The sequence below is a fragment of the Microtus ochrogaster genome, unplaced genomic scaffold (assembly GCF_000317375.1).
Source record: "Microtus ochrogaster isolate Prairie Vole_2 unplaced genomic scaffold, MicOch1.0 UNK73, whole genome shotgun sequence".
NCBI classification, from domain to species: domain Eukaryota; kingdom Metazoa; phylum Chordata; class Mammalia; order Rodentia; family Cricetidae; genus Microtus; species Microtus ochrogaster.
Window position 1 is genome coordinate 883,256 of NW_004949171.1, and position 10,537 is coordinate 893,792.

General features: G+C 42.0%; 1 protein-coding gene across 2 annotated transcripts in view; it reads right to left on the minus strand.

The window, feature by feature from the left end:
• LOC102000314 (tripartite motif-containing protein 30A-like) overlaps nt 1–10,537 on the minus strand; it is a 15,351-nt gene that overhangs the window by 2,682 nt on the left and 2,132 nt on the right. Inside the window, exons 2-5 of one of the 2 annotated variants that reach the window (XM_026777577.1) lie at nt 7,509–7,647; nt 3,504–3,599; nt 2,666–2,896; nt 214–236 (exon numbers count right to left, since the gene is read on the minus strand). In XM_026777577.1, coding sequence (XP_026633378.1) covers nt 214–236; nt 2,666–2,896; nt 3,504–3,599; nt 7,509–7,583 — 425 coding nt within the window. In that variant the 5' untranslated portion in view covers nt 7,584–7,647. Of the gene's footprint in view, nt 1–213; nt 237–2,665; nt 2,897–3,503; nt 3,600–7,163; nt 7,648–10,537 lie in introns of both variants that reach the window. The other variant, XM_013354828.2, reaches the window with a different exon arrangement.

A 10,537-nucleotide genomic window follows, 5' to 3' on the forward strand; every position in this document is an offset into this window, starting at 1 on the left:
TTACCCAGACCCCTAAAAGAGAATCAAATCTGTCCCCAGCAGCTACAAAACAGTCAGAGCCTGTCTTTTTCTGCATCTTCCTCCTCCTTCTACTGGAACTTCATAATAACACTGTCTAAATTCCCCCAAATCCATGAGAGATTTATTTTAGTCAGACACTAAATCATTCTCAGCACTCAACAGGGCTATTCTTCCTTGTCAGCCCACACATACCTTGTTAGGACATGATTCACACCCTAGAGAGAAGGGAGAAAACACAGTCAATAACATGTTCTGCATGTTCTTGCAAATCCTAATCACACTCTCACTGGTGGCAGAAACAAATTCAGAGAATCAAATCTGTCACCCACAGTTCTCCAAGACATGAAATAAATACAATGCTAGGCTCATTAATTGTTTTATAAGTATACTAGTACAATATTTTCTGTCTCATACTATAAGAATTTGGAGACCAAAGCTGCATAAATGAAGGTTTGAAAACTTACATAGGTTTTGCTGTACATACAACTAAACATATAAATACATGTGTCTTTTCCAAGTTTCATGTCAGCTACCTATCACCATCCTTGCAACTAACATATCTTAGAAGCTTATTTCCATATTATTTCAGTCATTTAGACACAATTTAATATGTTAACAATGAAGAAGCCACAAGGGTCAGAAGCTTAGATTGTTTGATACTTAAGTCCAGCTAACCATATCTCTCTTTCTCTTTCTCTTCTTTCTCTGTAGTTTTCCTGGCAAGAAAAGAAGTCAATCTAAAGAGACATATGTGCTTCCCAATTTGACAAACCACTGAATCAATGACTCCCTCTAAAAGTGGAATTTCTCCAGGAATCTCACACTGGGAGAAGGAAAGCACCGATACCAGATGCAGAACTGACCTCCGAAAAGATTTCATGCTGTTTTTGTTACTTGCCAGACCACGTAAGGTCTGAGTCTGTACCTGATAATGATGGGAGAATGATGGACAGGACCACACCTTGACAAGGACTGCTGCTAAGTTGTGTCCAGAAGACGCTGTTTCTCTTGTACTCATCCACCACCTCACGCTCTTGCATGTGTTCTGCCCTCCTTCTGCAATGATCCCTGGGCCTTTAGATTAGAATCTGACTATGTATTTTCCATTTAAAGCTGTAAATCCTGTAGTCTCTTCCTCTATCCACCTTGACCACATGTTTTTCACTATGGAACCATGTTGGCCTGGAACTCACTATGTAGACCAGGCTGGCCTTGAACTCATCTACCTTCATTTGCTTCTGCGTTCTAACTGCTGGGATTAAAGGAGCGAGCCAGGACACCTGGCTGCAGGTTGGGAGGCTTATATCTTATTTCCAAAGTTATGTTCTTCTCATGTTTTTGTTTCTGTGTATGAGAAGCTCTCATGTCCTGGGATCACAGGCAGTAGATGCATGTAATTTATATAACATAACCCAGTAAATGTGGATCCATAGTAAAAAGAATTCTGAGAGAACTAGAATTCTAGTATAGATGAAAACTGATGTTTAAACTTGTCCTCACTGAGACATCTGTATGCTCACGTTCACTGAGTCATTATGATAGCAGATAAAATAGAGTCCACTGGAGAACTACAACCAGAGGAATGGAAAAAATATGATATGATAAACATGGAGGTTAAAATATTAGACATTTAAAGCAAGTATTGCCATTTGTGGTAACATGGCTGCACTCGGAGCATTTATGTTATACTAAACCAGCTGGGTAAAATAAAAAAAAATACCACTAAGTGATGCTATTTAAGTAAGTGGTCATATCAAAAAACTGATCTCACAAAAGTAATGATTATTATTTGGGTCATTAGGGGCTGGAGGCAGAAAATGGTAGGCAGATTCTTTGATCAAGAGATACAATTTCAGGCTTGCAGAGTATGGTGGCTGTAGTTACTACCTATCTGAACTAGCTTAGTTTAGCCAAAACATGTCTAATTCAATCTAATACAGGTGATAAATGAGTGTCCTCGATAATAGTTAAATCAACATGATGGAAACCAAGAAATTAAAGGAGCATGGAAATTTCCTGGAAGTACCAAGAGATTGACAATTCAGACAAAAGAAACAAATTCTTACCGAGATTTTCATCACCAGAATATACCTTTGGTTTAAATGATTTAAAAGTGTGATAGAGATAAAATACAATACAAACTTTATACCTGTCAGAATAAAGAAGACACCTTTCATCTTAGAAACTCAAAGACAGAGGAAAGAAAATCTCCGAGATCTTGGATGGTAACTCGCCTCCCACTGACCAGACCACTGAATCAGGGCAGTGGGGTGAAAGGCTTCAAATATCCAAGGGGAGAAACCATTTCCAGTAATTTCAAATTCAGATAAAGTGACTAATGACTGTCAGATATGCTTCACGCATGCTCACATTTCAGCAGGGGAGTAACTACCCATGATGCAACAGATCTTCTCTACATGGTTCTGCTACTGTATTGTACTTGATAAACTAAAACATGCAACTTCCTTCCTCTTGCCATCCATGCTTGCAGTGATTCCCCAGCCTTTGAAACTGATTCAGGAAAGAGTTCAGGGAGGGTCTAGAGAGCCCTCCAGTACTCATCAGGGAGATCACAGCAGCACAGAGGGAGGGAAATGGCTTCCAGGTGTCCTGACTCTCAGATGCCGACCTCCTGAAGTCTTACCTGCAGCATCTCCATGGTTGAACACTGCAACCCATGCTCCAGATCTGAGATGAGGTCTCTCACTGACTCCCTCTGCTTCACCAGCTCAATTTGAGAACCTTCCAGGATGTTCATAGTGTCTTCCTTCTCTTTCATCAGCTTCTCAACCTCATTCTTCTCCTTGGAGTCCAGGAATTCCCGCAGTCCTTTCAACTCCATCTCAACGTTTTCTACCTCACTCTGTATTTGGTTCTTCAGGGATTACAAAAAGGGAGAGTTATTCAGACTGTCCTAATGGGACAGAGAGACAGAAAAAAATTTGTTCTGATTGGGAGTTCTCATGGGAAATGAGTTTGGCTTGGAAAGGGAATCTTAGGGAAGCATGTGTCTTTTTTCAGTATCTGTTCATGACATTCCAAAATACAGATCTTAGGTCATATTTACCATGGTCTTTTACCCAAATTGGGATGCAAGGCTGTGGCTCAGTTTTCACACAGGTGTCCCTGATCCCTATTCCTGTCTGTATACTCCTCATTCTGCCTCTGAACCCCTGAGAAAAAGTAGCCCCAAGGATAAAACTGTGACTGTTCCCAAGCATCTTCCCAACAATCAGAGTTCCATAACGCACCACAGGATCGAGTCCCAGGACTCAGAACCATTCACACCAGGCCCCCGCCATGGTGTCAGCTCCTCACACAGCCAGGCTCAGCTGTCATGCACTCTCTGTGCAGCCCCAGCTCCAAGGGAACAGGCAGAGAGGACTAATCATGGCCTCTTGTCCCCATCAGCCTCCAGGGAATGAAGAGCCAGGGAGCTTCTTGCTCAGGTCCCTCCCTTAGAAGGTAGGGTCCCCACTTGCCTCCCAGAAAGTTCTCTCCTTTTGAAGGTCATCTTCCCACTGGTCACATCTTTCCTCATTAGCCATCTGCATCTTCAGGGCAGCCTGGAGCTTCCCCTGTGGGAGAGGAATTGTAGCAGAGTCAAGCTGTGTGCTTAGTATGACAGCTGCTCCTAGCCAAAGGCCAAGAAACCCTTCTGGAAAGACAGGAGGTCTAAGACTGTTCTCTTTTTAATATCTTGTGCCATGATTTGTGCACATAAAGTAGGCAAATCTTCATCTTCAGCTCAATCAATTTTTGCATTTACACACACAAGCCCCAGACAGACAAAGACACAGAAATGTGTCCCAGTCAGTCATTCCACCAAGTACAAACTGGTTTGATGGAGGAAGGTCATTGGTTAAATAAACTGCCTTGGCCCTGATAGGTAAGAACATAGGTGGGTGGAATAAACAGAACAGAATGCTGGGAGGAAGAGGAAGTGAGGTCAGATATCATGCAGCTCCTCTCAGAGCCAGACGCAATAGCTCTGCTCTCTGAGGCAGACACCATGAAGCGAGCTGCCAGGTCAGACATGCTGAATCTTTCCCGGTAAGACGGATGCTACACAGATTATTAGAGATGGGTTGATCGGGATATGAGAATTAGCCGGTAAGAGGCTAGAGCTAGTGGGCCAAGCAGTGTTTAAAAGAATACAGTTTCCGTGTAATTATTTCGGGGCATAAGCCATGCGGGCGGCCGGGTGCCGGGGACGCAGCCCCACAGCTCTTACTACACTGGTTACTTTCATTCAGTTATCAATAAACTGGAATAATTTTGTTATGTTTTCTTGTCTTTCTTATAAATGTATACATACATCATATGCCTTGCTGTTGATACATGTGTATTCTTAAAAAAACTGGATCTTACTATGTAGGCCTGGCTGTCCTGGAATTTCTGTCTAGACCTGTATAACCTCAAACTCATCCCTTGCCAGAGTTCTGGGACTGAGCCAAGCCCTACCACACTGGTCACACGCACTTTCTTTTGTCATTTCCTTTTCTTTTTATGAACTGTAGTTTTTTTCTGTATTTAATATATTTTTCTTCAGTGAATTTTTTTTTTATAAAATATATTTTGTTTACAGAATGCCTGGCCTGTACACCTCCCAGTTTCTTTCTACCTGATCTCCCATTCAGATCCATATTCTGTATGTATCTTGCTAAAAAAGAAACAGTCATCTAGGAAATAATAAGGGAATAAAAATAAATACAATAAGAAATACTTTGGAATTTGACAAAACAAACAAAATAGAAAAAGAGCGAAATGAAAAACATAAGAAATGCATATAAATGCAGAGACACACAGGTTTCCAACTCATGGGAATCCCATAAAAACCGAAGCTTTAACATAAAAACAAAGGAACTGTAGAGTAGAAAAAGCAAAAAACAAAAATGAAACAAAAAAATAATACCAAAAATCTCTCCCAAACAAAAAACCTAAGAACAACAATAACAACAACAACAACACAAACATAGCAATAAAACGAAACACTCCAGTATTGTTTGACATTCATCAATTATAGGTGCCTAAGTAGAAAGAGAAGCTCACTAATATGCTAAGTTTCATTTTCCAAAGGAGCAGAGAGGTGGGTTGAGTCTCTTGGAAAGGACTGACACCCAGGTAGCTCACTCCAGTTATTTTATCTAAACATGTACAAGGTTAATAGGGCTGGGAATTAATGACGTTATCTTGCTCTTGCTACCTTTGATTTGTAGTAAGGAGGGCCTCTTGTTCATTTCCCAGCTATCCAGTAGCTCCGACCCGAAATAATCACACAGAAAATTCATTATTTAGATTACTGGTTGGCCCATTAGCTCTAGCTTCTTATTGGTTTACTCTTAAATATTAATTTAACCAATCTCCATTAATCTCAATTAATCTGTGCATCACCATGAGGTTGTGGCATACCAGTAAAGTTTCAGCATGTCTGAAACTCTCAGCATTCAGTTTAGTTTTCCCTTGCCTGGCTAAGTCCTGCACTGCTATAGGTCCAAAGCAGTTTCTTTATTCATTAATGGTAATCACAGCAAACAGAGGGAAATAACACATCAGAAAGGAGTTATCCTACACAAATCTCAGCTTTGTTTGACTATGGCTAGGAATAATCAAAAGTAAAACCTTCAGTTCTTCCAGAAGTATTTTAGGACCGAGTTTTGTGCAGCTGCAAACTCTCATGTAACACAAAGTATAGATTCCCCAGACAACATTCTTCAAGGTTTAAACATTCTCAGAGCACTTTCTCTGCCTCTACTGATTAACAAAAACATAGCAAAGGCTTTGATGAATCATTTCACTCAAAGCCAGACATAAAGGCTTAACTGTACATATCACCACAGTCCAGACGTAACAGTTGAGAGAAAGAACCTCCAAATATGGGTTCCCTTAAAGTTGTTCACTCATCAGTCTACTGCTGAGCAGGGGAGCTATAAAAATAGTTCATTTCCCCATTGATACTCCATTGGAGAAAATTAAGTTTTCATTTACAAGTAGCTATCAATTGCAGATTGCTTCTGGGTTAGGGATGGCTCATGTGCCCACTTCACCCATCTTGAGGATCCTATCTGGTGCAAACCCTGGCAGGCCTGGTGCATGTTGCAACAGTCTCTGGTGTGGGACAAATGCCTATATTCTGGGACTTAACTACAGCAGGAACTGGGCAGGACAGAAACCCTCCAACAGATGGTACCAACGTGTGGATGCCGGTATCCACATAAAGCCTGACAGAGCTTGGGAAGTAATTCTAGACAAAAAAGAATAGAGTTAAGCATGGCTTATTGATAGCAGCATTTTCTCAGGTGGGTTCTGCTTGCTAGAGGCAATCATTTAAGAGAGGCTTCCTGACTCAGCTTTAGCTGCAAAACCCTGCAGCTCTTTAAAAGGTCCATTCCTCGGAGTCCTGAACAGCCACAGCAGAAGCAAGATGTGAAAGCTGAAAAAGGTACTGAGCCACGTGGCTAACATAGACAAGAATAGTGAGCTAATATAAGTCATAAGAGTTAATACAAAGCCTGACTAATTGGCCAATCAGTTTATAACTAATGTAGACCCCTGCATGATTTCTTTGGGACTTAACGACTGCGGGAACTGGGCAGGACAGAAAACTCAGTCAACAAGTCTCCATACATTTACATGTGGGCTCAAAACAAACAGACAAAAAAACAACCCAGAAAACATAGATCCAACAAAGAACTTGCCTCTGTGCATCTCACTATGGAATTCTTTCCCCTTTTCCCAGATGTTTCAACTGCCACACACATTCTCTTCACTGCTGTATGTCAATCATTTACTAGTTACATGGTTGGAAGTCACTGGACTGGATGTTGGGTAGTATGAATGAATCTGACATAAACAATGAAGGACGACAAATATGGAATAAATAACCTGTTCTACAATTGGCTTTTCTTGATCATTGACTCAAATTCATAGGGAGAGTTACAAAACAGTTTTTCCATCTTAATATTTGTACTCCAGGTGGATTCTTATACAATTTAGTGGAATAAATCATGATGTCCTTTTAGGACTCTAAATAGAATGATGTAACAACCCTAGAGCCTATGATGTCCACCTGTCACACCAAGTGGAGATTTCCCATCTGTAACTGTCTCCTGCTCTGTGTCCCATACTCTCCCACTTCCTACCTTGTACTTACTGGCCACCTCTTCAATGAGAGCTGTTTGGTGACCACGGTGCTCCTGAGATCTCTCACAAAGCCAGCAGATGGCCACCATGTCCTTCTCACAGAAGAGCTGGAGTTTCTCTCCATGTTGTATACAGACATTCACCTTCTGCTCCTCCCCTGAGCTGGACTTGAACTCCTTGAGCCTCTCCACTATGTTGGCCACATGGCAATTAGGCCTCAGATTCCCAAACAGGTAACATTCTCGGCACACAGGGCAGATGCCCTCCCCTTCTTTGCCTTTGCTGGACTCATAGTTCAGAGTGATGCAGGCTCGGCAGAAGATGTGGTTACAATCGGCACTCACAGGTTCTTTCAGAAGCTCCAGGCAGATAGGACAGGTCACCTCCTCCTTGATCATCTCCAGGACTGATGAGGTCATTGTTGCTGTGATGCTGAGTCTGTCTGTCTGTACTCCTGACACTTCTGCTCAGGTACCTGAGTGACTGGGATGATGAGAAGGAGGACAAGTGAGAAAGGGAAACTCAGCACTGAACTGTGAAGAGATCAATGAATGCCCTTGATGATGAGGGAAAAGAACAAAGGAGAGAAACATGGAGAGAAGTTAGAGACATGGCAAAAAAGAATGCTGTCAAGTCCTCTGCTATATTTCATCCAAAATGACTAATTTCAGATGCAGGATTGTTATTTCCTTTCACTGAAGACCAGGAAGATCGTGTTTCCTTCTATCAACCTCGTGTAATCAACCTTCTGTCCTTCCCTTTCTTTCCCAGGATGAAATCACATCTTCAGTGTTACAAGCATCAAACTACTCACTTCTCCCCGACTATACTTCCTCCTTCATCAGCACCACTCAGTGCGACCCTCTGATCCTGTTTACCAGTCTCTTACCAGAGAGCCTGGTGCTGACGTGGAGTGTACACAGCCCATTTCCTGATTCACATAGGCAATGATTTTTCTTATTGTTTAAGAGTGTTTATTACTTTGTAGACGATCCTAGTAGATAGACTTCCTGGTACCCACGTGAAGCAGGTCACAGCTACTTGTAACTCCAGCTTCAAGGAATCCACCAGCTGTAACCACCCCAACCATCCTTTCAAATGTGTATACACACAGGCAGGCCCACAAATATACAACTCAAAATAAAATGAAACTTAGTTTACTTGTTTTGTTTTTACTTTTTCTTTTTAGACCAAAGTGTTTGGTTTTGAACCAAAGGCTACTCCCCTATTTCTCTTCTGTCAGATTCAGTGTATCTGCTTTTATTTTGAGGTCTTTGATCCACTTAATCTAAGTTTTTGCATGGTGATAGATATGGATCTATTTGCATTCTTCTACATGCGGATATACAGTTAGACCAGCACTATTTGTTGGAGATGCTTTCTTTTTTCCATCCTATATTTCTGGCTCTTTGTTTTGTTTTTCTGAGACAGGGTTTTTTAGTAGCCATGGAGCCAGTCCTTGAACTTGCTCTGTATACCACACTGGCCTTGAACTCACAGAGATCTTCCTGCCTCTGTTTCTCAAGTGCTGCGATTAAAGGCATGCGGCACCACCACTGTCTTATTTCTGGCTTTTTTTTTTTTTAATTAAAAATCAGGTGTCCACAGTGCGGTGGTGGTGCACACTTTTAATCCCAGCACTCGGGAGGCAGAGTCAGGCTGATCTCTGTGAGTTTGAGGCCAGCCTGGTCTACAGAGTGAGTTCTAGGAAGGCTCTAAAGCTACAGAGAAACCCTGTCTTAAAAAAAAAAAAGTTAAAAAAGAATCAGGTGTCTAGAGGTGTGTGGATTTATGTCTGAGTTTTCAATTCAACGCCACTGATCACTGTGTCTATTTTTATGCCAATACCATGTTGTTTTTATTACCATAGCTCTGCAGTACAACCTGACGTCAAGGATGGTGGTCCCTGCAGCAGTTCTTTTATTGTTCAGGATTTGTTTTTCCATATGAAGCTGAGGACTGTCCTTTCAAAGTCTGTAAAGAATTGTGTTGGAATTTTTATGGGAATTAGTTGAATCTATAGATTGCTTTTTGTAGGATGGCCATTTTATGTCCATCCTACAGATCCATGAGCATGGGAGATCTTTTCATCTTCTGATACCTTCTTCAATTTTTTCAAAGACTTGAAGTTTTTATCATATAAGTCTTTCACTTGCTTGGTTAGAATTACCTCAAGAAATTTTATATTATTTGAAGCTATTGTGAAAGGTATTGTTTGTTTCCCTGATTTCTTTCTCAGTCTGCCTGCCATTTTGTACAGAGTTCTTTTTCATTCCTGAATCTATGATGGTGCCCTGCCCTGCCCTGCCCCACCCTCCCTTGTCCCACAATCCCTCCTGCCCCGCTCCCCATCCAGGCCCCCCTGCCCTGCCTTGTCCCATCCTGCCCCGCCCAGCCTCAGAGTCAGAGCCACATTCCTTCTCCTTGGACCTAAGCAGCTATGATGGCCCTGAGGGTCTCAGGTCATGCTTTGTAGTAATCTCCATCTGTGGTGGTCTGAAAGAAACTGGAACCCAAAGGGAGTAGTACTACAAGGAGGTGTGGCTTTGTTAGAGTGGGTGTGGCCTTCTTGGAGGAAGTATGTCACTGTGGGAGTGGATTTTAAGATTTCCTTTGCTCAAGTTATGCTCATTGTGGTAGACAGTTTATTTACTATTGCCTGAGGATCAAGATGTTGCCTGAGGATCAGTTCCTCCTCCAGCACCATGTCTGCCTGCACACCACCATGCTTCCCACCATGACAATAACGGACTAAACCCCTGAAATTGTAAGTTAAGCCCAATTAAATGTTCTCCTTTATAAGAGTTACCATGGTCATGGTGTCTTTTCACAGCAATAGAAACCCTAATGAAGACACCATCTATCAGTAGTTTGGTGGTGAGAAACTTATAAAGCAGCTTCCATATGCCACAGGGGTTCATTTCACACACCCATGACCTCATAGACACTCTGAGCACATATCTAAGAGAGGCTAACATTGGCCTTCATACTTTGGAAGGGGAAACGATCAAGTCCCCTACAATCCTTCCTACTAAGGATGCTAACAAGCTGCATAGCTGTTGCTGCTGTCATAAATGCCTGCAGTTGAGGCCATAGAGACATTTTCAGACGTGGCAAACACTGAGCCCTGCCGTTAGAACCATATGAAGACTCCACCACTGTACCCACTCAGGATCAGAGCCACCTAATCAAGTGGCACCCCTTATATGGAATGTGTAAATCCTTCCCCATAGATTCTAAACAGAAAAGTTTGCAAGAGTTAGTTGCTCCATAATATGCAGGCATTAACACTGACACACACACACACACACACACACACATAGACACACACACACGCACGCACACACACACACACACATAGACACACAAGCAC